A 25492-nucleotide genomic window follows, 5' to 3' on the forward strand; every position below is an offset into this window, starting at 1 on the left:
CGCACGCCTATAACCAAGACGCCGTGCCGTCGCTACTCCCTCGATTTTCCCTCTGGAATATGCTCTTCGACAACTGCAGGCTGTGGCAACTCTTGACCTCGACCACTGCGTTGGCCCATCTGCTATAACCCGGATGTCGCAGTGACCCCACTGCCACTGTACGCCATATCACACCGACAGAACAACTCTCATAGGAGAAGATGACCACACCGATCAATCACGACAACGAAAGTAGCTTCGATGGCGCTATGAGCATGAGCCTCCCTCTACCACCCAACAGCCAGTTGCTGAACCACACCACCAATGTCAACGCAGTGCGCACCGCGCTCTCGCCCGACGATCCCTGGTCACGCATCAACACTCGGGTAGACACTACTTTCTAGTTAGATGGAGCCACTGCTAACGTGTGACCAGCTTGAGCACGACCAAGCCCCCGTCAGCGACTCCGAGTCGCCCGCTCCCGCACATGCTTTCGCTCCCCATGCGTTGCAAAGCTACCATCCCCAAGGTCTCGAGGACAACCTAGCCACCATCGAGTCAAGGCTGTGTCTTCCCACACACGCCAGCTATTCCTCCCCGCCAAGCCCGCCGACATCGTTACCGTGGGCGGCAGCTTCGAGCGCGACAGCACCATCGACCGAGTCGAGGTCTATCTGTTGCAGGCAATGCGGTGTGCAATTCACGGGTGCATACCAGCGTGGAAATCTCGCGCGCCATGTGCGACACAAGCATACAGCTGTAAAGGGAGGCCTGTACACTTGTCCAGCTGACGGCTGCTATAAAGATTTTGCTCGTCAGGATGCTAGGCTCAAGCATGCACGCAAACATCACCCCGGGCTATATCCAGAGCCGGTACAGAAGAAGCAAGGCCATGAAAGGGATTTGATGACCTCACAACCGATCGACGATGGTAGCGCCTTGAGCTACTATCCCCGATCAAGCCCTAGGTCAATACAAAGTACACCAAGTCACCAGCGACATCTCGCCGAGGCGCCACTAGGAGGTGGTTACACTACTCTACCGCTGAGTCTCAGTCCTGACGGTGCGCAATCGCGCCAGCCAAGCTCTCGACTTGTGACTGGCATGAGGCCCTGGTCTTCATCCAACAACAAGGATGGAGGGCTTACTGCTACGTCTAGTCTCGACTTTAATATAGGACAATGGTTACCCACATCGCCTCAGACCTCGGTGTATCCAGTTTTTCATCAACCGCGTGCTCGACATGTTGACACCTCTGTTGTTACGCCATTGCACAACCCACCCTTACCATCTGCTAGCAATAAGTACAACGTTGCGGGTATGAGCCCGTCGTCTCTATATGACACTGCCAACTCAACACTACTGAGTCCTTTTGCTACCGGTAGCGACTATCGTCGGACGTCATCATCGTCTCAAGCCCTGCACGTTGCTCCCCGCCGCTACCGTATGTCATCTACAACTAAGTCTCTACGCGATGACTGGGCGCAACCAGGCGACCAGGCAGGCGTAACGACCTCTACCATCGATCCGTCGCTCTTGATCACACCGCATAGCGACAACGGCCAGGAGGAGGATCGTCTCCGCCAGCTCCTTTTCCTAGATAGATCTTAATGCTTCATGTATTGGTTGGAGGGAGACTGGCTGCACTGTATAAAGAAGAATCAATACTCAAAAGCATTACACTGCATCTTCCCAACTTGCTTACATCCATATGCCGAGAGAGGAGCACGGCGGGGCTCGAGGCCTTGCACGAAACAATCGCGCTAACCCATCTTAACTTAGTGTGGCGCGCTATCACGTGCGCACCCGTACACATCACGCCTTCCCTAAGTACTCATGTCACTAGGTTTCAGCACAATAAGAAGACAGTAACCAGACTGTCTAACACCTGTCGTTATGGGCTTTATCGCTTGCCATGAGTGCTGCAGCTAAGGCTTGGCAAGATCAGGCTCAGCGGTTAGCCAGGCGTTTACCCACGCCGCACAGCATCTTCGCTCCAAACAGTCACAACCATTGGACATGAGTCCTCGGCCACCTCAAACCAATAAACTCGTTTGCAAAGGTGAGGGAGGCACAGTGATGATGTGTCTGTCAATTCGAAAAATCCAGTGCATTATGCCAACCATCTAGTTTATTGCGACGTGAAAACGGTTACTGCGACTTTAGTATTGAAACAAGTGCCGTGCGAGACTGTCTCGGTGTGCTGCATCTTCGATATTATATAGGACGTGGAGTATACGTCTCAGCTACTAAATGAAGCTGTAACATCCTCTTCTTGGTTATACTCTTGTCGACCACAACTTCTCGTCTCAAGCAAAGACACAGCTAGATCTTTATCCATTCGATGCATATCTCTACTCCTTTCCTGCTGTTAGCAATTTCCATTGCCACCACGGCGTACCCGCTCCCGCTGAGCAAACTCGAGCGATCAATTCCGCATCCCGAATCCGTCGACGCGCTATCCGATGCCTTCTCCTTGGGTTCACTTCCGCTCAAGCGCACAGTGAAAAGTTGGGCGAACGATGATGCTCCAGCTCCTGAAGCAGATGATGAGGCATCTATACGCAAACGTGATTCCCAGTATGAGGATGCGAAGCTTAGCCCCATGTGGAAGGATATCACAGGTCCCGACGGTTGTCTTCCCAAGTATATTGAAATGTTCGGTGAGAGGGTATGTGCATACCTATCCAACTACATCAGAGATCATACAGGGACTAATTAGCGATGGGTTAATAGAGAGAGATGTGGCATCCACCGGGCTATAAGGTCTGCGGCGAGGGGGACCGACAGAAAATAGCAGGGAGAGGCCTGTTGGACAAGCTGAAAGACCTTGGTAAGTCTGTGGGAGATGAGGTAAAGGGGGGTTTTGAACAAGTGAAGGAGGAGCTTGGAAAGGTACGTGTATCTCGATGAGATACTGGTGGGATCGAATGCTAACCTCGACAGATCAAGATTACGCCGCCAAAGGTGGATATTCCTCAGTGAAGGCACCGATAAGCAGATCAGGAAGAAACAGTCACACATGCGGGTTGAAACAGTATCCAACAGAAGTTACAATATATAGGAATGGATGGGTTATTTTCGGATTTGAACTTACAGAGCGATCTACAATCGACTCTGGATCTTTTCCAGTGTGTCTCCAAGCGCGTACTCACTCGCTACGGTCTTACTCCTCACTTGATCTCCTTCCTCCTTCGTCACATACCGCGCCTCTACCGCTGGATTGTAGTCGAACAAACTCGCCTTTTTGATCTCCTCGTCGCTGAGCTTCACACTCTTTTTCCCATCCGCTCGCTTATACACATTCACCACGACCGCTCCGCCCAAGCCAAGGTTATGCTGCAGTGCGATATCTGCGCCATCGACAAGTCTGTTGTTTGCCCATCCACGAAGCTGCCATGTGAGCTCTGCGCACTGTGCTAGACCAGTTGCGCCGAGGGGATGCCCTTTGCTGATTAAGCCCCCCGAAGGGTTGATAATAGGGCCTTTGCCGCCATACGTGATATCTCCGTTGCGCACCATCAAATGAGCCTTCCCGGGTTCGCTGAAGCCGAGGCCTTCTAAAAGAATGAGTTCGTTCGCGGAGAAGCAATCGTGCAGTTCGGCGACTTTGACCTCCTTGGGGCTAACGCCAGCTTCCTTCAAGGCGGCCTGTGCAGCGCGCTTGGTCATGTCGTAGCCGACGAGATCCATGGCGGACTTTGAATAGAGCTGCGGCGAGTCTGTCATTAACGACTGTCCTGCGATGAGGATCGCTTGGCTCTTTAGATGCGGCCGCTCATCCAAAAACTTTTGAGATACGATAACAGCTGCACCCGCGCCATCGCTCGTTGGACTGCACTGCAGCTTCGTCAACGGAAAATGTATCATAGGCGCCTTCTCAATCTGCTCCAGGGTATACACATCCCTAAACTGTGCGTACGGATTCTTCGAACTATGCTCGTGAGATATCCTCGCTATCTCGGCAAAATCGCGTGCCTCAGCGCCGTACTTCTCCATGTACTCTTTACCGGCATTGGCGAAATATTGCGCGTTGGGTGGCGAGTTGGCTATGCCGTGAGTATCAGCCATCATGCCCATTGAGAGGCCCATGGGTGAGGGCCGATCGCCCCAGACGGATTTAATTGAGCCCGGTTGCATTTGCTCGAAGCCGATGACGAGGGCGCAGTCGATAGCCCCGTTTTTGATGAGCGTGCGTGCAAGATGCAGACCAGTTGAACCAGTGGCGCAGGCGTTGTTTGTATTGTAGATTGGAATACTAATTTTAGTTCAGTGCATATCCCCGAAGTGTGCTTCTCTTTGATAGTGCACGAATGGGGTAGAAAATAGGTGCTACATACGAGCTCATGCCGAATTGATAGAAGATCCTCTGTCCGCTTGTAGTATCTCCATAGCAGTAACATGCGACGCCCGTCTCAACATCATCGTAGTTGATTTGCGCGTCCAACATGGCCTTCACGCCTGCCTCATATCCCATTTCGGGATATGCTCGCTCCTTGCGTGGCTTGATGAACTTGGTCAGCCCTACGCCGAGCACATATGCGGGAATGTTGTTCTTTGGAGCCATGTTGATATAGTGTCAAGCAAAAGACCAGGGTCTTGCGTGTTCAACTTATGTGCCCAGAAGTAGAGCAAGCTCAGCAGTTCATGTAGGTTGGCACAGTGGGTATAAATAAGCGTGATGGGCCGAGGTTCGGTTACCCCACTTTCTTACCTCCTCATCCCCAATCTTTCGACTCGTTCGCCCACCACGTTCACTAATCTGTGTTTCATCGAGGTTTACTGAAGTATGACGCGGTTCGACTTTTCAAACTGTCTGCACTTAGGACCCGCTCGGTAATGTGACGTCCCCACCGGACGAACTAGCACGGTAGCTATTCGCGGTCGAGTCGCTGCGTTATATCGATATACAAGATTTGTGAGAAGTTATGTTTGAATACGTATCTTGGTGTGCAGCGTTACTTGTTAACGCATTCCATGTATATGCCTATTTTGCCTTTAGCAAGGCAGCTGGCGTGGTAACTTCGCTCTGTTCTGCAAGCGAGAGCCAATCTTTAGGCTATCTATCGGCCCTCGATTCTCCTACCCGGTAGATTCGCTAGTAATGATTACGTCTATTCCGCTGGTGGCATTCTTGACCTGGGTTCTTGTTTATCGCTCAGACCGTTTGAATTCGTCGTGCCATTCATAATGATTGCATTATCTTCGCATATGCTAGTTTGTTCGCTGCGTGTTCGTGCCCAAACAACATGCATTCAGTACTCCTCCGTCCTGATCCTGACATAAGAGTCCGCATTGCTCACGTAGCCCCTAAAGGAGGGGCCTAAAGACCATTCTAACAAGTCATTCACGGTTTCCTGCTGAGGTTAGCGCTTGATGCAGGGTCTGTACCTCCCATCCACCAAATCCAGCAGAATCTTAGCTTACTTTAGCCACAGGACACAAATCCATAAGTCCTGTCTCCTCATTCGTACGACATGCTTCTTCCGTCAGAAACGACCAGTCGCATTGTAAGTTGATACTCATATCCATGAGCCATTCCATCCGCTCTTGCATAGCTGGCATCTGGACAGCGAGCTCTCGAAAGGCAGGCCACGCAACAAAATCGATTAGATTAATATGGGGCATGAAGAGTTGATTAGGTCTGAACTTGGGTAAGCAGCTGTGCAACAGTGTGTGCCAAACGGTGTCCAACATACGTTGGTCGAAGCCAATCTGGTACTCTTTCGTATGTCTCTGGCGAGGGGAAGATCATCCATCGCATCAGGTACCAGAAGAGGTACATGGAAGCAAAGCAGGTGAAGGTGTCGCCTTGTGATCGTTAGCGAAGAGAACACGAAACTGATTGACAGAGGGCTATCTAGCGAAAGGGCGTTCACTCACCCTTCAATTGAGCGCTATGTACCATGCCGGCGGCCCATTTGGAAAGTATGCCAGATCTGTTGTACTCGTCCTCATTGAGAAGGGCGGCAATATTGGGATGGGTTTCGATGATCAGTTCTACTGGCGCACCTCGTTCCATCATTCCAGTCGCTTCCTGTAAAATCCCTGAAAATGTATGCTTCAACGACCCAGGATCGGGCCTTGTGTTGACCGGCATCATTGACCATGTTGGAAGAAAGAGATTGTTGACCTGTGTGTTTTGTATACTAGAGGGATAATGGTTTGTTCGAATGCTGCTAGATAAGGGCATATTACCAAAGAGGTTGCAGAGGTCGAGGTTGGGATGTACTCGGACTGTCTGGACTATGTGTTGACGGCTTACAAGGTGGGTCGCATACATCGATGGGATTAGCTTTTGTTTTTGCGAAGAGCGTCTCCCACTACGCGAGCCTTCTATGGGTGACCCCGTAGGCAAAGTCGCAGTCTCAAAGGTTGAGGGTTGGAGCAATATTCTTGGATCGACAGTTTCATCTAGGTCTTCATCGTCCTCATCTTCATCCTCGCTCCTAGCCAAAAGGTAGTCGTCGCGATCGAACAAAATGTAGAGAAAAGGGTTTCCGTCGACTCCCATCGGGGTGGCTGGTTGTTTCCCCTTCGTTGATGAAGCGTACGAAGATGATGCGAAGGAGGCGGGCGCTGGGCAGTTCGGTCGCTGGCCCCTAAATGAGGTCAAGAATGAATGGGAGTTAGGGCGACACTCTGGCGTCCCTGTACTTTCGTTGAGCGAACTCATAGACTCTTGGCTCACCATACTTCCAGAAGTGCCTGAAGAATCCTGGCCCAGTAAGCTGCACCCGGGTTACCATGGTGCCGCGCCCAGAGGGAGCCTTAGCCGAATGATGCATACCTGGCAGGTTTACTCAGCACCGTAGGAGTCGCGGGAAGAGAAATTGCGACATCTTCCACTCGTTCGCCGAGTCGCAACCTGGCCAGGATAGTCGAGGCCTGTGAGTCTGATCCTGAGCGTAAGGAGGCGACGATGCGTTCCAACTCATTGAGCCTGCCAGACACGCTATCCCTCTTCAACAGCTTCATCCGCTCAGCCCTGGAGACACCTTCCGGGACATCGTACTGGCAAGGGAGCTCGTTGTCCTTGCATCGTATGCATCGTGGCCTCGTGCCATCGCACTGCGACAGGTTAGTTGTTGCTCCGCAGCGCTGGTAGAAGAGCGGTAGAAGCATGCCTTAGCCTTGCCACTTCGACACTGAATACACGCTACAGGAATCGCTTGACGTCGCCTTTTTGAATCCGGTGCTAAACGTTGCTGTCCCGGTTCAACCGAGGCTGGTGCGATAGACTGCCATCGCTCGGTGGGATCCATGGCGTTCGTTGGCTGTGGGCCCGATCCTGCAGACGATAGGATATGTGCTCGAGGAGATGTGGTTGTAACGGCGAACCTAGAGGGCGTCTATTGCCTGCCTATCCAGGCCAAATCGGAATCGGATCGGCTCATTTTGCTTCCAGAAGCACGACGAGTATCTCTTTCAGAATCTCCGTCTCGACGGTTGTAGGAAGAAAAGCACGAAGCATCGCAGTGGATTGAATTTTCCCGCGAGCAGCGCTCGGTAGGAAAGTCCGAGACAACGTGCGGAACAAAGTCCCTAGCCAATCGTAGCTTGTTTCGCGAGTAGCCACCTGCCAACCAAGCGCCGTTAGCTACATTGGGTCATATCATGACCAAAATACTACAGTGTCATCTCTTCGGCCAAATATCGCAGGAGCTTCCGTCGTCGTGATGGCCTTTGGCAGGCTGCGTGGTTTGGCTGATGGCCTAGAAGCCAAAGGACTGTACCGGTAAGCCAAGGCCAGTAATGATGGCTTTGGACGCTTTGGAGTTACCACATTGCGCCACTTTGACCAGCGACTGGCAAGGATTCCGGGAAAATTAGCCAAGAAGGGAGAGGTGATGAGGGAGAAGAGATGCACAGGAGCTGGAAAAGTCGATGTTGATGAAAAGGAAGCCCAACTGACGTCATCCATCCATCGGACTCCACGCGGCGCGATCGCAGTATGAGGGGGTATGCAACACCAAATGGTAGCTGTTCTCGCCTTTCCCTGCCTTCCTATACGGTTGCAATGCAAGTCCTGGTATCGAAAGTGGATCGAGAGCAACGTACCAGCTCTGACGCATAGCAAGGAATTCTTGACTAGGTCCAACTCCCCTCGCCTTCTTCTACTCACTATCTAGGCACCCATCATTATCTAGCCTGCGTACCGTAAAGACGAAAAACAGTGAAATATCTAGGAGCGGAAACAACAGCGACGGTGAGCTCCTGACTCATCAAGCTTCTATTAATGATGGGTTGTGGTTCGATCATGTGCATCCTATCTGGAAGACTCGATATAACCACAAACATCTCCACAACCAAAGTACCTTTACAGAGCTCGCGATAACTCAACTAGGTCTTTGGTGCCTCTGAAAGCTTTTTTGTCGTTTAACGCATAAAACAAGATTTGCAAACATTTTCCAATTGCCATTCAGCTATACCGTATTCTGTTGTTCACGGCAAATCAAAGAGCAACGTTATAAGACATTCACGACCGTCACTAGTTGCTAAAAGGTAGGATATTGCCCACCTTGTTACAACAAGGTACCCATCAGCAGCGTGTTGTTGCTGTTGTATATTGTCCTGGTCAACGGGCCCCACGTTTCCTCAGACGTACCACCCGCAGCCTCTACCCTCGCCCTATCAATTAACTTTGAAACCCGCGTTAAGACAGCGCATATAACCCCAGAAAAGATACTCATCCCAAAATCAACTCGTCACCTGGCGCCGGCAGCACCGGACTCGTACTGGAAAACATTGCCATGAACAACGTCCAGAAAGGCGTCGCAGACGCCAGTGGAAACATTATCCTGGCTAGCTCAGCGCACATTGATCAGTGGGTCGCTGGTCCTACCTACAGTCCCAAGAGAGAGTTTTCTATGGGCAAGTCAACTACCTATACAAGGCAACCTTTCCTTTTGGATCCTTCAGGGGGCACCAATGTACCATATTTCGAAAGGGCGAAGCCGCAATATGAGGATAGATCAGTGGGTGACTTTGTCAATATCAAGAACTTTGGTGCTCGAGGTAATGCCGTCAAAACTTTGTTTCTTGATCCCAATCTGACTGTTTCTGCTAGGCGACGGTGTTTCCGATGACACAAGCGCAATCCAAAGTGCGTTGAACGCAAATGTTGGAAAGATTATCCATGTCGACGCCGGTACCTACATCATCACTCGGACCGTTTTCGTCCCAAGTGGAACTAAACTCGTTGGCGAAACCTGGTCTCAATTCGCTGCTTCGGGTTCATTCTTTTCGGACGCCAAGTATGTATTGCCGAGCGGCCCGTGAGGCCTATTGAGGGATAATACTGGCCTTCCTAGTAATCCCAAGGTTATGCTTTCAGTTGGATCTCCCGGTCAAGTTGGCGACGTAGAGATGCAAGATCTGATGTTCACGACCAAAGGGCCTACTCCAGGAGCAGTCTTAGTGGAGTGGAACATGAAGGCGTCCAAACCAGGCGCTGCCGGTATATTGGGTATGTTTGCATTCTGGGGTTTCAATTCTCCTCTGAGCATGGGGCTGATGCTTTTCTCCTCACAGATTATCACGCCCGCATTGGAGGTGCAACAGGCACCTCGCTGAACCCAGCAGAGTGTCCGCCTATTACATCTGGAGTGAACCCGAATTGCCAAGGTGCTTCATTGATGATGCACGTTACTTCGAAAGCGTCAGGCTACTTCGAGAACATGTGGCCTTGGGTTGCAGATCACATGATCGAGTAAGTCTTTACGCATCGAACTTTAGATTGCGGAAGTAGCTAACGATATTGTTCTTTAGTGATCCAGATCTTGTCGATGCCAACAATACAATGGTAAGCATTGGGACTATTGAGAAACCTTAGCGCGTCGCTGACATTCCCAACTTTAGGTTCAGACATCTGTCTATGTTGCCCGCGGTCTTCTCATCGAAAGTCAGGCACCAACATGGCTGTACGGCACTGCTTCCGAGCACTCAGTGTACTACCAGTACAACTTCCACAAAGCCAAGAACATATTTGCTGGCATGATTCAGACTGAATCGCCGTACTACCAGCCAATACCAAAAGCACCAGCCCCATTTGCAAATGCCGTCGGAAAGTTTCCAGGAGATCCTCAGTACAAATGTTCCGGTGGGGAATTCGATGGCTGTGATTCATCCTGGGCTGTCATCATCCGCGAGAGTAGCGACATCGTGATCGGTGGGGCTGGCCTGTATTCATGGTTTTCAGCGTACTCCCAAGACTGCATTGACGGACAAACTTGTCAAAAGGCACTCCTATGGCTTGAGAATAACGGACCCAACATCCGCATTCAACATCTCATCACGATTGGGGCCAAGTACAGCATCGTTCAAGATGGTCGTGGAATCGCGGCAAAAGATAACCTTAACGTGCAAGGACACCCCCGCGGTCGCAGATTACCATCTACGAAGTGGCTAAAAACGAAATTTATTGGATCAATCCCAAGATCTGGGATATGGACGAGCCTACGGTTTGGTGCGAGCACCCATGTTTACTCAAACTGCCACCGTGGGAGAAGAGTACCACTCTGCTCAGCTACCCGGTCGTGACTGCCACGGGCCAGGGCTGGACATCAACAATCACACACCAGCCTGTTCTAGTCACTCAGTGGGTCATGGAGGCACTTACTATTGGAGACGCCGCAGCAATGACGGCAAAAGCTCGCCGTGATGATGTCGTTACATCCATCAAGCCAACATTCACAAGTACCCCGGTGTGGCCGCCTCTGGTATTCCTGGGAGGAGATGGGAAAGGTACAACAACAAGGCCAGAAACTCCGACACATCCAGCGCCACCACAATGGCCGTCAAAGGTGCTTGTTGTAAGGAAGGGTGCACCGTCACCCCTCGTTGGCCAGTGTAGCTTTTATGATCCATCCTGTACGGGCCAGGGCTGGGACGGCCAGTGGCAATTTGGCAGTATGGATGATCCATCCGAAGACCCAGAAATATCTCTAGAAGATGATCATTTTGTCTGTCCATCCCCACGAGAGACGGAAGACGAGCCGGAACCTACTGTCACAGTGAAGCCGGCGCCGCCGGTCATCGTACTCAAAATTGGCGACCCGCAACAGAACGTCCGAGATTGCTACCATGCCGGACAATGGACATCGCATTCGCGAATACAGGATGCCGCTAATCACCTTTGCAGGGCTATCAAAGACGTGGGTTATGTCGGTCCTGGCCAGGTCGTGAAGCGAAGATTTTCTTACGCCTACGACTCTTCCGAACTAGGAGCAATTGGCATCGATGCCTCTCTTGAGGTCAAGGACGGGTGCGAATTCAAATATACAGACTTCGAATGCGACCACTACACGAAGGTTCCGATTGATAGCTGTAACTGTGCTGGAACAGATGGAAAGCAAGGGGGGACAGTGGAGAACAACTGCTACAAGTGGCGACTTGATCCGGAGAAAGAGTCCTAGATGTAGTGTCTTCTTGTACAAATTGGAACCTTTTCCTATGTCTTTTTTATCGAATACACCTAGATATTTTGATTTGAAAGCTTCGAATGATTTATTAAGACGAGAAGATCACATCTCATCGACCTTACTTGATAGCGCTACTAGTATGCACGTCCTATTAGTTTGCCAACTATCAAGATCTTCATCGGCTGCTTGTATCTATAGTGAAGACAATAGATCAAAGCCATTCAAGCTGTCTTCTAACTGCTTAGTAAAGTATGAAGCTATCCAATTCTACATTGCTAAAGAGCCATGAATCAGGGCCTCCTGTACTACTCAATACAAGGCTCTACATTCGAGATTCGGCCCGTCGCGTCATAAACGAAGAAGCTAGCTTTTATGTAAGCAACTTAGAGCGCACAATGTCTACCTCATCTCTATTGCCGCACACGAGCCCTCCTCTCTCATCCGTGTGGCGAACAGGTCTATCCAGAATATCGGTTCCATCTGCAGAATCTACCGCAGCGCCACCAGCACACTCTATGACAAGTGCAATAGGAGTAAGTTCGTAGAGCCTACGTAGTTTCGCTGGGCTACTTGACGTAATCGGAGAGATATACACACCGTGGCCTTTGACAAGAGCGTGGAAAATATCAGGGACAAGACCGCCGCTATACCGAAGTGTATACTTCTGGGATATGTAGTGGTTGATGAGTTCTAGATACTTTGGGTTCTCTTGCGCTGCTCTCAAGTTGGCGGGGGCAAAGTAGCGCGTCTTGGTCTGCAATTGGAGCTGTACACTCGGTCGAATAATGTTGATCTCGTTGTTTGCTACACTGACTTCAAAGCAAGTTGGGGTTCCCCCGGGTACGCGTATGGCAACAACGGCGGTTGTGCGAGGTCCCAGTACTCCAAGAATGGCGGCGATTTGCTTTTGTCGAGGGGTCTCCGTCTCCGAAATCGCTGTTTGACCATCCCAGATCCCTATGATCGTGCCGACCGTCCAGTTTGGCCCGATAATGGAACTGCCGTCCAGAGGGTCGAAGGCTATAGTATACTGCTCTTTTTCCGTGACATTCTCTCCGATCGTGCTCGTCTCGTTGGGGTCTTCTTCGCTACTCGCGGCAACTATTGAAGGACATTGAGCGACGGTGGAACGAATGATGTTTTCCGCGAGGACGTCAACATTCAGTTGATTATCGCCAAATGAGTTGGCGCTACCGGCTTCGGACACTGATGTAGATCGCAGGGCCTGGGCAATGTCCGGAAGTGTTCGGAGAAGTTGAGGAAGCACTTGTTGGATAAGTGCACTTCGCGTTCCATCTGGCACAACAGACTGTATATGGGCGGTAAATCCGGATGGGTTGGTTTGAGTCATTATAGAGAAGATGTATTAACTGGTCGGGGATTTATTGTTGGGGATGAGATGAAAAATAAAAAGTTGTGTTAATGTCAATGAATTGACCCCACTTTTTAGCTATAGAGGGGCTATCGATAAGGATTGCGTCACGCGTTCGTGGATCAACTCTCATGTTAATGGTTACCCAACATCAAGTTCTGCTCTGGCGAAGAGTATGTGAAGTTAACATTCGAATACAACGGCGATATCCTATACTTTTGACTGAAAGTTTCCATTCAATTAAGATTATGCATTAAGTCTATGTGAAGGCATGAATCTATGTTTGTATGTACTGAGGTTTCCTCTCAGATTTTGCTACGTAGCACGCCTTTTTCATCGGTTCGAGTAGGTTAGACCGCTGTTATAGCTCTCTCCTCGGAAGAGTCGCATCTTGCAGCTTTGAGATCTTGAAGCCGCCGGGACAACGCGTTTGAAAGATACCCTTGGGGTCATACTTTGCCGATGCGGCCTTGATCTTGGCGACATTCTCTGCGCCATAGCTTCCAAGAGGGTTCTGTCACCATGTTAGTAGGGTTCATCAATACGAGACGGGGATTTTGTACCTGGTAGGAGTCGGCATAGTTCATGAATTGCCATTCGACCGACCCTCCCTGGGCAGCCGCAAACGCTTGCAGTTCCTCACCATATGCTCTTAGCTGCGTCCTTGCGCGGGCCTCAGTATCTGAACCACCCTTGACAGCGATGTTGGACAAGAGCATGATGGCGTTGTCCTTCTCACGTTCAAGACCGAGAACATTGCCACCGCGCTCTTCACTGTGCTTGGCGAAAATTGTTGGGATTGCCTGGAACATGCACTGGGTGATAAAGTCGTGGTCGGTAGTCCCCGCCTTCCATTCGTCGACAAACTTCTGGTGGGCATCGACGATATGCTTGAAGATACGAGGGTTGTTCTTGAATGTCATCGTGAACCAGATATCACTATAAAAGAGTCAGCTCCATTTCTCAGCTGCTTGATGCTAGAAGAAAATGTTGGGTAATGACGCACCGGTACCCACTAGCTTGCTCAAGCTCATCAGTCAGATTCTTGTGGCTTGCTAGCCTCATGGTGGAAGACGTGTGGTTGATGGCCATGAATTTATCAAATCCTGCGGGAGCCACGTTGCCGGCGACGTCTTCATACGCAGCAATGATGGCAACGTCTTTCAGTGCAGGTAGATAGGTCCAAAAGATGATACTGGAGCCGTCTGGGTAGTTCTCAACGTTGTCGACCCAGGCCGTGTAGGCGTCGATGTGCGCTTGCGTATGTTCTTTGGAATAGACCATCGAGCCACCCCAAAGGTTTCCCTGCTTGAAGGTTTGCATGTCGAATCTGGTAACAATTCCGAAGTTGCCAGATCCACCCTTCAGAGCTCGAAACAGGTCGCTGTTGTTCTCCGCATTGGCGTTGATGATTTCTCTGCATAACGTCAGTCTCGGACCAGCACCATTGACTCAAAATACCGACCCGCTACCAAGAACGACCTCATAGTTCTGCACTTGGTCACAAGCAAAGCCGCGATGAGCAGTGAAGAAGGAGTTACCTCCACCGGTCAAGAACCCGGCAACACCAACGCTGCTTGCTCGACCACCACCAACCGTAACTCCATGAGGCTCGAGCGCGCCGTACACCATTCCCCATCTGTTTCCAGGCTGGATCTTGGCCAGGTTTTCGGCCTCATTATAAGTCGTTGTGTTCATAAGACCGAGATCTATAGTCAACCCATTATCGATATTGTTGGAACCAGCCCAGGTCGTGTGACCTCCGCTTCGTACCGCGAATTGGCAATCGCTCGCACCGTATCCGGAGAGGGTCTTCAGGGCCAGGGACACCTCTTCGGTAGAGGTGGGTTGGACGATACATCCTGGTGTTAACTGGGCACTGACAGACCAGTACGAGGCTGTGCGGGCCTTGTATTCCTCATCACCCTCGTAAAGGACGTGAGTCAAACCGGCGTCCTGAAGCGTTTTGCACTGTATCTGGTCAGGTGGGGTCGAACTCGACTAGATGGTATGTTGACATACGCAGTTTGCAAGTTTTACTTGATCCTTGGCGGGAGCTGCGTTCGAACGAGCGCAGGAATTGGAGTCAGCTTGGGCGGCCTCGTACAAACTCAGCAGAGCAGCGAGCGTCGGCGCAAAAGACTTCATGCTTGCTGTTTCAACTTGAGTATCTAGGCACGAAAGAAGACGAGGATGTCGTCGCAAAGCACTGGACCAAGGCCCCGATTTAACTCCGCAGACTATAAGGGTTTGCTAGACGGAAGACCGTAGCCGACATGAAGACTGTGGGTGGGTCGTAGCTAGGGAGAGTGAAATTTCTCCCGTTCGGGCTTACAAGGTTTAGGAAGAAGATGAGCGTTCGGCAAGCAACATGAACCGAGCCGGATTTCTCTTAGTGAGAGTGCGTGCCGCGCGGAGGCGGGTCGTCACTTCGTGGTCTTAAAACTCAAGCCATTGAACCGATTACCAGTACCAGTTACTACGTCTGTCTCGAGTGCGATTCATTCACGTTGTCTCGGGGTTTAGTGGGTGGGTACTTCTAAAACGTGCTTTAAGAGATGAGGATCGCCAGTTTAGATCCCCAGAATGAGGCGGTAGTTATCGGACCGGCCCTATGGACTGACTCTCGGCTCCCAGGGTGGTGCCGTTGGCTGCGGGTGTGAATGGCTAATTATGGACCCACCCGCCAGGGTCCGATCCTTCGCCCTGTTTTGCGTCAGATCCCATCCCCACATGGGTTTGGACGACGAAGCCTCATCTCCAACCTTGGGAACATGCGATGGTAAACTTCAGTTCCTTGCTAGCTGTTCAGAAAAAAAAGGTCCGAACGGTGCCGTGTCCCGAAAGAGGAAATGAAGAGCGGCAGACGTGGGGGCCTCGCAGGAATCAGGCGACGGTGGCACGCCTATCGGGTTGTCAGCACGGCTCACTTCCTTTCTGCCAACAACACCAGGTTCAATCACCGCCCGTGCAGTGCTTGCACTATTTCAAATGGATTCTGTTAAGTATATCAAGCAGCTGATTCTGGGGGGTCTCTAAGGAAGTAATAAAGAATGTTATAGAGAGTGTAATGGAAAGACGTTGGGCCAGAGTTCGTATTCGTATTGGATTGATAACTTGGTCAGCAACAAAGCGGTGAAGACAGATACAACCTTAGCACGAAACTATTCAGGGTTGGCCACCGTTCATGAATCGGCAACTCGCAACCGACCCGGTCGTTTGCGGCCCAACTACGGAACACAAGTTAGCACGAATTCGAAGGCCCTTAGATAATGTTGCAGGTGGACACTTGTGCCAGGGCAAGAGCAACCGAAACCAGGCTCCGATAATTACACCTATGAACATCACCTAAGTTGCTGACTACCCACATCTGATACAGGAGTAATTGTTCAGGCCTTCCCGACGCTATACTTACATCACCCCAAGCTTTCGATTCCGCTCTCCTGTCCAGTTTACCATAGTTCCCTCTTCTACGTAGATACTATAGAATGTCTTCACTGACGTGCTCCTGATCTTCGAATGTACTACCGAATCCATGTGTCTCGGCGGTAACTAGACTTCTTAGCCGACGAGGTTGATACCCAAGCAGGAAAAAAAGTGCCGACGTTCGGACTACATACACCCAAGAACTCACACGAAATTGCACCCTAGTTTTGAAAGAGGAAATCAGACCTCTATATTTCAGACTATTTAGGTCTCCTGGTGGAGCAAACACAACCGGGATACGACTTGGCATAAGGTGGCCCTATAGTTACCGGGCGCGATCGCCATGATCATCGCTCGTCCATGCTCATCCATGTTCAACGTGAGACATCGGAGAGGAGTGGGCATAAGTCAAACGATCCTCCTCTCCTCAGTGGAGTCGTGGTCTTGAACTCTGGATCGGCACCTCACGGAGAGAATATTTTCGATTGTCTTTGTGTCTTGCCCAAGCACTCTTTCTTTGCACAAGCGCTTTGGCCATTATGTCGAACGTCAATGGCACCATCACTATGATCCCGCCTCCCAAAGGCTATGTGGTCAACTTTGCGAATCCGGCGCGGCGACTTACCACAGAGACATATACTATATTCATAGTCGAGAACATTCTGGCGATTGTCTTCCTCGCGCAGCGGCTTTACACAAAAGTTCGTCTTATGAAACAATTTCAAATCGACGATGGTAATGTCCTTTACAAGCACCCACAATCAGACTCGACTGACTGATGGGAAACAGTCACTGTTCTTCTTGCTTGGGTACTCTCAGTCACTACCCAAGCCCTCCTGGTAGCCGGTTTCATCCAAGGTTGCATTGGCGCGCACGCCTTCGAAATTCCCATCGAACTCTATGGCTATTATTCACGTGTGAGTTAACGCCCCCATTGCTTGCGGTACAATCGTCTGTATCAGAAAACCTATGCTAATGTCTCAAATCGGCAGCTCATTTTGGCCGCACCACTTGTCTACGCGCCTTGCTGCGCTCTGACTAAGATCACTCTTTGTCTCTTCTATCGGCGCCTATCCCCGAATCCTACATATCAAGCGGCAGTATGGGCTACCATTTTCCTCTGCGCTGGAGCGTACACGGGCATTTTCTTCAGCCTTATCTTTGCATGCAAGCCGATTGCTGCTAGTTGGAACCCATTGCTACTTCCCATTGCGAAATGCTCCAACCGAGGAGCCATCTACATCGCTACGGCAGTGATTGGCGTTGTCACTGATGTGATGCTAATGGGAATTCCCGTTCCAACAATCTGGGGTCTACAGATGCCAACCAAGCAAAAAGTTGGATTGACTGCTATCTTTGCCATCGGATCAATGTGCGTACCTCTTGCCTTCGGTATCAATAACGCAAAACTGGTGTATGCTAATTCCTTGAAGTACCATGGTCACGTCCATCATTCGTCTTGTTGTGCTAATTCCATCTCTTACCAATATGGACCAAACTTGGGTCATTGCGGAAGGTAGTCTGTGGATGTAAGTTCTCATCATGCTAATGCACTACCACTTCTGAAAAGTATCTGACTCATCATAACAATAGTATTGTTGAAGCCAACTTGTTCATCGTGTGCTGTTGCTTGCCTACCCTACGACGCTTTTTCCGACACGTGGCACCGCATATCATTGGCGAGAGCTCAGGCGGTGATTCCGAGCAAAAAGACACATCTGGTCGCAACCGCGGACTACGTACGTGGGGAAGCTTAGGACCGAAGCGTCCGAAGTTCGACACATTGATGAATACTGTGGACGGCATGGAAGGCGAAGATTACATTCCTCTTTCAGGCACGGGAGACAAGACGGGCGTGAATGTCCGAGAGTCCAAGATACGACCAGGAAACAAGGAAATAAGAGGGGACAATGATAGCGAGGAAGCTATTCTATACGAGCGGACCGTTCAAGTCACTTATGGCGGTGGATCGGCGGGCGACCCAGCAGTGGGCAAGCCAGTGAACCCTCAAACACAAAGAATTTGGGCAGAAGGTCAAAATAATCGCGCTTGATTATCGTTTGAGCTGTTGTGCAGAGCTTCTTGGACAAACTTTATATACCCAGTCTCTCGTTCAGTTGAATCTATCAACGTTGTCCTCATTGGTTAGTTTGGAAGTGGCGATGTCGGCTTCGCTCTCCGGTTCAGTGCGATGCATGCTAGAGAAGTTGGAAATGAAGGGTGCAGCGAAGAAAGTGCCCCAGAAGTTCAACCAATAATAGAATAACCTGAACATTGCTGTAGCATTATTCTCCTTGTTCCAAAGCGTCCGTACCCAGTTATGAAGAGATCCCCACCCGCCAGCGAAGCAAGCGGTGTACACGGTCCCGTTGATCCTTCCACGGCCCGATCCCATATTGGCTATACCATGCTTTTCAGACGACACGCTTGCCCACAAGGTCGCTTTCTCGGTCCTCACAGGCTTTACTATACCCTCGCACGGCAGCGTGCCGACCCGCACCACACGCGTTGCTTTACAGATATCGCGTTTACCATGCATGGGCAGCCCTTGTCTTGATCAAAGCTTTCGAGATGCTGCGAGCACCGTCGTCGTATGATTGGAGTTCGCATGAGTTCGCATGTGTAGCGTCGAGGGTTGCGCCAGCGAGGTAGAGCACCCTTGATTAGGATGAGAGGGAAGTAGATGGCCTGGGATGTGGGTTGTGGTCTTCTAAAGCTGTGAGAGGATTTTCAAAGCGCCTACGCGCTAGTTGAGCTGTCGCTGGTTCTGTGAAAGTACTTTGAGTGCGGAAATGTTTGTGATTACATTGATTCTTCCAGGATAGGCTTCGAGACGGTCGCCAACCATAGTTCCAAACCTGTAGTAGTGACGTATTGTTGGTTGCTTCGACCAGTAACGATTACAAGTTTTACACCTTAGTCGAGTCTGCATCTTATCTTCAGCACTCAAAGGCGACGTACCAAAGGCACCATATGGTGACTTCGTTGTCCAAGCTACCATTTTGTTCACGCTCTACCTCTCTATGCCACCGGCATCTCTGGATCAATGGCCTGGGAGTGTGGGAAAAGAAGACTGTGTCCAGACTAACAATTGCGCATGCTATCTGCTAGTTATCTTTTCCATCTTGTTAGACTAGCTGGACTAACCACAGAAACTTAAAGTCCTTTATCTCAAAGGCACTTTCAGTTGATACGTGAAGGGTCTCGGCTTGCCTTATCCATCGTCCCGTCGGAAGGATGGCCCAAGCTCCCAACTCCAGCAGCCTCGACACGAGCCATCGCGAAAGTTTACCACCACGCGCCAGCTCCTCTCCGCCCTTCAGTCTCTCTTCTTCGTGTCCCAGCACCCAATCGCCGCCATGAACACGATATCCCCACCCCCTCAGATAAAACGTCTCTCAGGCCCAAAGCGCGTCCTCGGCGTCGTCGTTGGAGTGACCGCGGGTCTAGGCGCAAATGTGCTTCTTGGCTACAGCCTCGCCAACTTCTATACGCGCAACACAAAATTCGTTCCTTACGATACCTCGTCACCCGACCTGGCGACGTCGCTCTTTAAGAAACATAATCCTACTAGCAACCCGCCAGTATGCATAGACCACGCTGTGAAGGCGATACCCTACGGCAAGCTTCCGGAGAAATACTGGGCAAAGAGCAAAGAAGGGAGAATAAGTGTAGATCAAGGGAAACTCGCAACCGACTTTTGTAGGGGCATTTGGTCGGGTGTTGGGTACAGGATCCAAAGAAGGTATATGGAGAGGAAGTACAGGGCACTACCAGGGAGGGAAGAACAGCTATGGGACGTGAAGGAGTTGGAGGCCAGCGAATATCCGGTTGGCACCATAGTCACTGACCATTTTGAGGTCGTTGAGCATACTCCTGAAAAGGTACGCATAGTGTAATCTTTCTTCATCTTTCCAAAGTAAAGAATATAGTGGGTTGCTAACCTCTGGTTGTAATAGGTCATAGTTCGTTGCGGTGACTCGCCCTTCAATACCGACCATCGACCTTCCGACGGCCTCTTTTCCATGGAAGTCAGCAAAGACGACGAAGCGCAAATCGCGACATTCCACCTCAAATCCGTATTTGTAAACACAACGCCCGAAGGCAAGGACTCGCAGCCACTGCCGTGGAACTTCCAGTTCGCGCATAGATGGTACACCAAATTATGGATGGAGGGCGCGACGAGGCAGGTATTGAAGGATGCTTGAATGGGGCAAAGAGGGAAGCACAAGGGTATCTAGGGGATTTGGGGGCAATGGTAGAGGAGAGGGTGAGCGAGCCCATAAAAAACGACTAGAGTTCAATCATGGCCTCTACTGGTGGATCGTCCATATTGCTAGTCATTGTATATACCACGTCTCTTCGCTCATGAGACGTGTCTCCCGGTTGCATAAGCATGCAGAACGACGGCAGATGGACTCAAGGCACCAAACTACTATACGAAAGACCTCTTTTAAAAGCGACGCATGCTACACAGCCCTATCTATCATCAATGGCAAAAACACGTGTACAACCTATTTCTTACAACACACTGTCAACCTGTCTGTAACGTCTCTCGTTGTGCATTCTAGTACACAGTATATCTACCCAGCACCCCTAATTTCCGACTCAGGAAACCAATTGCCATTGCTGTGGAAAGTACTGTCCTCTGACCCAAAGTCTCGCAGTTGGTACTCGGCCTTGCCCGTGTAGGGATTGGAGCGAACGTTTGCAACGCAAAGCTGTCGTGAGGCCGAACGGAAATCCTTGAACATGACGTGGTCGTCAGGTCTGAAACTTACTGACGTTGATGCGGCTCTAGGGCGTGACGGACGGCTTATCGTTGGTGGCAGGGCTGTAGGCTCTACAGGAGAACGGAGAAAAGTAACGTTGGACGGGTCCGGGTGCGCATCTGTGGTTTGTTGTATATCCAGAATAATGTCTGATTTTCTGCGCTGATCGGTATTCAAAAGCCCGCTTGGTGTGTCGATGTGGTCATGGGTGATTGCAATAGGTCGATTGGTACCCGAGTTAGTGGGCGAAGGAGAACGAATATCAGGTGTTGATATGCGTGCATGGTGGTTGATCTCGTCAAGCCCACCGGTTGTGCACTCGTTGTCGTTATGAGAGTCGCGTAGTTGCGAAGTCGTATATTCTCCAGCTTTAAGTGGAATTTCGTTAGTGCTGTCATCTGCACTGTTGGCCCTCTTGTGCTCCTCTTGCGAAGATCTTCTTCGATTTGCTTTTATCTTTCTCTTTCTTGCTTCATGAACCTCCGTAGCTCTTTCAAATGCAACTTTTCTTGCTTCATGAATCTTCTTGGCCTTTTCAAATGGATTCTCGTCATCATCTTCGGATGACTCTTCGTTGGAGACTAATGAGACATCTATGGCACTGGTATTGAGTACGCTGGAGAATGCTGGAGGCAAACTTTGATGTCCGTCGTGCTCATCATAAGAAGGCGGCAATGCCTCCATACTTCGGCTCTCGTCTAAATGCCCTTCCAAGCGCCCTTTGACCTCTTCTAAAACTTTGGGGCTCACAAGTCTGCGGCCGATCTTCGTCCCTTGGTCACCAGTAGGGATGTCTGGGTCTTCTATAGAAATATTGTGCCGAGCAGCATCTTCATGTATTCGCTGAGGATCTTCCGGAAGTTTCCCTATGGGCCGTTTGAGAATACCTCTGGGATCTGAAGGCTGGGCATCGGAGCCGCTCAAGAGGGTGGTGGTAGGGTCATAAACACCCTGGCCTTGTTCTTCTGCTTCTGATGAAGTTTCTGCCCACTCAGCAATGTCCGAGTTTCTTTCATCAACCCAGCTCTTTGGAATGCCCTCGATGCACGCTCGGATAACACTTCCTGCCGATTGTCCTAAGGTATACGCAGGCCACTCTAGTACGTGCGAGTCATCGGTCGATAACAGCCTTTCTTTGACATTCGACAGTTCACTGAAGGTTGCTCGATGCAAATCTATGTTCATGAGTTCATTGATAGGTTTCCAGAGCGCAATCTCAAGTAGCACAATGCCAAGGGAGTACAGGTCGTGACTGATACTATATCTAGGCCGATGGACGCCATTGGACCCCCAGTATATTTCCTGGATAGTGGGGTGGTGGTAAATTACATTCCAGTTATTCAGGGGGGGTAAGCTAATGTCATCGACGCCGCGGAAGTGAAAGTATTCAAAACCTGTAATGTAGGGATCTGCAAAGCTGACCTCTTCTGTGCTTGGTAACTTGAAAAACACGATATTATGGGAACGGACACCCCTGTGCAGATAGCCGGCGGCATGAAAGCGCTCGAAGGCTCCATGTAAGAGACGTATTAGTTGAGTCCGATTGGCGAGATTAGGGCTGTTGACCTTTTCATTGGTGAGAAGGTCGCGCAAAGATACATGCTGTTCCATGGGGTCCACAGAGCTTGGTTTTTCAAACACAAGACCTAATCGTCCTTCCTTCTCGTCTTTGAGATATCCGAGACAATGCAGAATGTAGAGACTCTCGGCCTGGTCCATTTCTTTCATACGTTTAAGCATGATGACAAGATCTTTGACACACTCCTGGGTCCTAAAGTCTAGTGGTGGAGCTAACGTTGAAGAATAGCCATTCAACTTCCACTCGACCCAGACGGATGCATCTTTGTAGAAAGCTTCCATGCGGTCGCCGTCCACAGTATTGACTGGGAAGAACTCGCCAATTCGTGGCCGGAGCTCTTCGATATCAAGCTCTATTTTGTTGAGTTCTCTGGTTTTCATCTCTTCACTGATTCCATCAAGATCAATATCAACATTCGTCATGTGTGACAATGATTCGGATCTGCTTTGAGATTTGGAAATGCCTTCGTTTGCTAGAAGTTGTCTAACGGTGTATAGTTGACCGTTTTTAGCAGCTTCCCATACCGCCATTTGGTCTTGAGATTTTGCATAATTTGCAAGCAGATGCTTTATGATATTCACGCCATCTGCAGCAGTCAACGGTAATGATACCTTGCTCTTCACGTTCTGAGACTCAAAATCCACCACCTTATTGACCAGATGCCGCGTGATGGCCACACGTTCATTTGCTGTGGCCCACGTATCATTCTCATTGAACGATATCATCTCTCCAAATGCGAATCGCATGATGAATGGGTGAAGGCGTTTATCTGCAAAGAGTTCTTCATCTGTGACCACAGAGCGGTCGTATATGGACAAGTCGCCGAGCAACTGTGACCAGTCACTGATGTAGGGGCAATCCAGTGTGTATGTTTGACACAAATGGCAATTCCAGTGGTCGCAATGCATGCAGCTGCCATTACCAAAATCATCATGATGGGTTCCACAATGGCAACAGGCCCATCGAGATTCTGTCATGTGCTGGCTTTTTAAAGGTGCAGAAGACACAACATCTTCAGCTGCATATGCCCCAGCATCTTTGCAGTCGCAATCTTCTCGGTCGCAAAACTCTTCAAAATCGGTGGGACTTCCCGAAATCTCACCATGGTTGCTCATTCGATGCGTGACATCGGAACCCTTGAGATTTTCATCTTCATCATATATGTCAGATCGATATGGAGGGAGGAAGAGAGCGATCTCCTGCATATGCTGCTTTATGTGCTTTCGCAACTCTCTTTGAGCGTCTAGCGTATCCGGGTCGGGGAAACGCTTCTCGATGACGTCGGGGTAGCCACCACAGAAAGGGCAACTGTCGAATAGAAACGGTGCCTTTCTTCGACTAGCTTCCTTCATAGCAGCCATTGTCTCTTCAGAAACCTTGCCATGGCTGATGATGTGATGCTCGAATTCAACCTCGAGGTATGCTCTGTGCTGGCCATCGGGTTCGTCGACATGGTGTCGCACGGGCAGATGGCTCTGCAGATGATCCAATAACTCATCAAAAGAATTTGGTATATCATACGGTGCGGTGCAATCTTCAAATGTGCAAAAGTATGGTTCGAAGTCTTGCATAACGTGTTGACTATTTGTAAGTAATTAGAAAAGTGCAATCATATTTTAGACAAGAATAAGCACTCACCTCCAACGACCTTTTTCAGCTTCACGGTCGCGAAACTCAAGAAGACAATAAGGGCATTGGAATCTTCCATTCTGTGTTCGCGGCGGCGGAGGAAATCCAGGGTGTCTGAGCGCTATCGACCGCACACTCTCCGCTCGTGCTTTTTTCTTCCCCTCGGTCGATAAGTCGTACTTAGTGTTCACTGTCGCTGAGAAAAGGGTTCTTTGATCTTGTGGAAGAGTTGCACCCGAGACAATGGGTTTTTTTGGTCCTTCTTTCTTTTGTTCGACTGTGGTCTCGACGTTGTCACGGGAACAACCCTGAGGTGGAGGCACTGAATTATTGTCTGGCGAACTGATCATATCGACAGCTCGCTTCTTTTGATGCTCCTTCAGATACTCGAATCGGATTCTTCGCCTGGCAAATGACTCGGCTATCCGTTCCTTCATAATCTTTGATGCTAACTTGAACTCCTCGTTGGCTTTCCACAGGCCGAGCTTTTCAAACCCTTCATACATCTGTTGAGACCGCTCTTTTTCTCGAAATACTTCTATTCGTTTTCGCCTGTGCTGCGCACCTGCGCGTTCTATACGTCTTGTTTGTCCTTGTAATCGGTCGACGGTGTCTCCAATATGCTGTCTCAACTCAATCTGTCGACTCTGTCCTGGTGACAGAGGGTTGTCTGTGAGACTGCTCAACTGAGAGCCCTCAGAAGAGGAGAGAGGTTCAAATGACAGGGAAGAAGCATCAGATTCTGAATCTGCATAGGTATAGCCAGCTTCGGCTTTGCCCTCCGGGGGGGAAACTCTACCATGTTGTTGTATCAAGTCGTCGAGGTCGCGACGAAGCGATCGAAGTAAATGCAGAAGTAGTTTGCAGATCTCGGGGACGTCTTTGAGGCGCACATCGACAGATCGAAGCCCCTCGGAGTTGACGCCTATTATGGTGCACCATATGTTAAAGTCCGCAGTCCGGCGCGATGCCCAGAACCCATCTCTAGCATTGACACCGGGGTCTCGAGTCTCCTCATCCTGCGATAGTTGTCGAAACTGTTTTGCACAAGCCTGGGCAAGTTCCTTGAGGCTGGCAGTTTCCTGGGGTTCGGCTTCAAGATCCATAGCGCCTCAATTTGAGGAATGTTCAGAGCAAGGGTGAAAGGAGTGGCCTTGCCCTAGGAATGCTTATTTAGCTATTCTCAGTGTGTAAGTGCAATCTAAGAGCGGAGATATTTACCGTTAGGCTGTGTCTTCCAGGATATGTGCGTCAACAAATCAGATATCACTGCCCAAGCAAGGAGTCACTCTCGCTCCTAAGACTTGTGCTC

The 25492-nt window shown here is 50.1% G+C and overlaps 11 protein-coding genes across 11 annotated transcripts; 5 read left to right on the top strand and 6 right to left on the bottom strand.

Moving 5' to 3' along the window:
* Positions 1-200: 200 nt before the first annotated feature.
* Positions 201-1590, top strand: K460DRAFT_400389 (uncharacterized protein; the record flags this gene model as incomplete). The annotated part of the gene is made up of 2 exons (XM_040936324.1): positions 201-365; positions 415-1590. The coding sequence occupies 2 exons, from the start codon at positions 201-203 to the stop codon at positions 1588-1590; spliced, it is 1341 nt and encodes a 446-aa protein (XP_040792884.1).
* Positions 1591-2087: 497 nt separating this feature from the next.
* On the top strand, positions 2088-3369 carry K460DRAFT_361131 (uncharacterized protein). The gene is made up of 3 exons (XM_040932396.1): positions 2088-2650; positions 2716-2874; positions 2926-3369. The coding sequence occupies exons 1-3, from the start codon at positions 2324-2326 to the stop codon at positions 2962-2964; spliced, it is 525 nt and encodes a 174-aa protein (XP_040792885.1). The 5' UTR covers positions 2088-2323; the 3' UTR covers positions 2965-3369.
* Positions 3085-4546, bottom strand: K460DRAFT_327041 (thiolase-like protein; the record flags this gene model as incomplete). Its single annotated transcript, XM_040930646.1, has 2 exons — positions 3085-4237; positions 4320-4546. 2 exons carry the CDS (start codon positions 4544-4546, stop codon positions 3085-3087), a joined length of 1380 nt encoding a protein of 459 aa, XP_040792886.1.
* A 590-nt stretch (positions 4547-5136) lies between these two features.
* Positions 5137-7451, bottom strand: K460DRAFT_382075 (uncharacterized protein). Its single transcript, XM_040935391.1, has 6 exons — positions 7107-7451; positions 6770-7050; positions 5863-6710; positions 5679-5790; positions 5407-5623; positions 5137-5336 (listed from the first exon to the last, which is right to left on the bottom strand). The coding sequence occupies exons 1-6, from the start codon at positions 7242-7244 to the stop codon at positions 5235-5237; spliced, it is 1698 nt and encodes a 565-aa protein (XP_040792887.1). The 5' UTR covers positions 7245-7451; the 3' UTR covers positions 5137-5234.
* A 1281-nt stretch (positions 7452-8732) lies between these two features.
* On the top strand, positions 8733-11731 carry K460DRAFT_422763 (glycoside hydrolase family 55 protein; the record flags this gene model as incomplete). Its single annotated transcript, XM_040938183.1, has 7 exons — positions 8733-8997; positions 9050-9236; positions 9294-9448; positions 9514-9691; positions 9751-9784; positions 9841-10289; positions 10349-11731. 7 exons carry the CDS (start codon positions 8733-8735, stop codon positions 11394-11396), a joined length of 2316 nt encoding a protein of 771 aa, XP_040792888.1. The 3' UTR covers positions 11397-11731.
* K460DRAFT_361134 (fructose-1,6-bisphosphatase) lies at positions 11459-12808 on the bottom strand. Its single transcript, XM_040932397.1, has one exon. It carries the CDS (start codon positions 12751-12753, stop codon positions 11773-11775), a length of 981 nt encoding a protein of 326 aa, XP_040792889.1. The 5' UTR covers positions 12754-12808; the 3' UTR covers positions 11459-11772.
* A 184-nt stretch (positions 12809-12992) lies between these two features.
* Positions 12993-15284, bottom strand: K460DRAFT_412044 (FAD-binding domain-containing protein). Its single transcript, XM_040937513.1, has 5 exons — positions 14797-15284; positions 14240-14745; positions 13781-14191; positions 13338-13713; positions 12993-13288 (listed from the first exon to the last, which is right to left on the bottom strand). Exons 1-5 carry the CDS (start codon positions 14920-14922, stop codon positions 13136-13138), a joined length of 1572 nt encoding a protein of 523 aa, XP_040792890.1. The 5' UTR covers positions 14923-15284; the 3' UTR covers positions 12993-13135.
* A 1317-nt stretch (positions 15285-16601) lies between these two features.
* On the top strand, positions 16602-18253 carry K460DRAFT_390853 (uncharacterized protein; the record flags this gene model as incomplete). Its single annotated transcript, XM_040935796.1, has 5 exons — positions 16602-16935; positions 16990-17117; positions 17193-17572; positions 17634-17729; positions 17794-18253. The coding sequence occupies exons 1-5, from the start codon at positions 16740-16742 to the stop codon at positions 18251-18253; spliced, it is 1260 nt and encodes a 419-aa protein (XP_040792891.1). The 5' UTR covers positions 16602-16739.
* Positions 18254-18843: 590 nt separating this feature from the next.
* On the bottom strand, positions 18844-19184 carry K460DRAFT_13973 (uncharacterized protein). The gene has a single exon (XM_040926738.1). The coding sequence runs from the start codon at positions 19130-19132 to the stop codon at positions 18947-18949; it is 186 nt and encodes a 61-aa protein (XP_040792892.1). The 5' UTR covers positions 19133-19184; the 3' UTR covers positions 18844-18946.
* A 375-nt stretch (positions 19185-19559) lies between these two features.
* K460DRAFT_269346 (uncharacterized protein) lies at positions 19560-20408 on the top strand (the record flags this gene model as incomplete). Its single annotated transcript, XM_040927559.1, has 2 exons — positions 19560-20084; positions 20160-20408. 2 exons carry the CDS (start codon positions 19560-19562, stop codon positions 20406-20408), a joined length of 774 nt encoding a protein of 257 aa, XP_040792893.1.
* A 3171-nt stretch (positions 20409-23579) lies between these two features.
* K460DRAFT_272656 (uncharacterized protein) lies at positions 23580-25286 on the bottom strand (the record flags this gene model as incomplete). Its single annotated transcript, XM_040927817.1, has 2 exons — positions 23580-24132; positions 24190-25286. Coding segments are annotated over 2 exons (1650 nt in total), but the record flags the coding sequence as incomplete, so codon positions are not given.
* Between the last annotated feature and the right edge of the window lie 206 nt (positions 25287-25492).

This window comes from Cucurbitaria berberidis (assembly GCF_010015615.1).
Source record: "Cucurbitaria berberidis CBS 394.84 unplaced genomic scaffold K460scaffold_1, whole genome shotgun sequence".
Lineage (NCBI taxonomy): Eukaryota > Fungi > Ascomycota > Dothideomycetes > Pleosporales > Cucurbitariaceae > Cucurbitaria > Cucurbitaria berberidis.

Excerpts from the sequence above, each read along its gene's own strand:
- K460DRAFT_361131 (XM_040932396.1), top strand. The coding sequence starts at position 2,324 with ATGCATATCTCTACTCCTTTCCTGCTGTTAGCAATTTCCATTGCCACC. Across the intron at positions 2,651-2,715 it reads TTGAAATGTTCGGTGAGAGG|AGAGAGATGTGGCATCCACC; the intron begins GTATGTGCATAC and ends ATGGGTTAATAG. Across the intron at positions 2,875-2,925 it reads TGAAGGAGGAGCTTGGAAAG|ATCAAGATTACGCCGCCAAA; the intron begins GTACGTGTATCT and ends TAACCTCGACAG.
- K460DRAFT_412044 (XM_040937513.1), bottom strand. The coding sequence starts at position 14,922 with ATGAAGTCTTTTGCGCCGACGCTCGCTGCTCTGCTGAGTTTGTACGAG. Across the intron at positions 14,192-14,239 it reads GAGGTCGTTCTTGGTAGCGG|AGAAATCATCAACGCCAATG; the intron begins GTCGGTATTTTG and ends GACGTTATGCAG. Across the intron at positions 13,714-13,780 it reads GAGCAAGCTAGTGGGTACCG|TGATATCTGGTTCACGATGA; the intron begins GTGCGTCATTAC and ends ACTCTTTTATAG.
- K460DRAFT_13973 (XM_040926738.1), bottom strand. The coding sequence starts at position 19,132 with ATGCAGACTCGACTAAGGTGTAAAACTTGTAATCGTTACTGGTCGAAG.
- K460DRAFT_382075 (XM_040935391.1), bottom strand. The coding sequence starts at position 7,244 with ATGGATCCCACCGAGCGATGGCAGTCTATCGCACCAGCCTCGGTTGAA. Across the intron at positions 5,791-5,862 it reads ACATAGCGCTCAATTGAAGG|GCGACACCTTCACCTGCTTT; the intron begins GTGAGTGAACGC and ends AACGATCACAAG. Across the intron at positions 5,337-5,406 it reads ATTTGTGTCCTGTGGCTAAA|GAAACCGTGAATGACTTGTT; the intron begins GTAAGCTAAGAT and ends TAACCTCAGCAG.
- K460DRAFT_361134 (XM_040932397.1), bottom strand. The coding sequence starts at position 12,753 with ATGACTCAAACCAACCCATCCGGATTTACCGCCCATATACAGTCTGTT.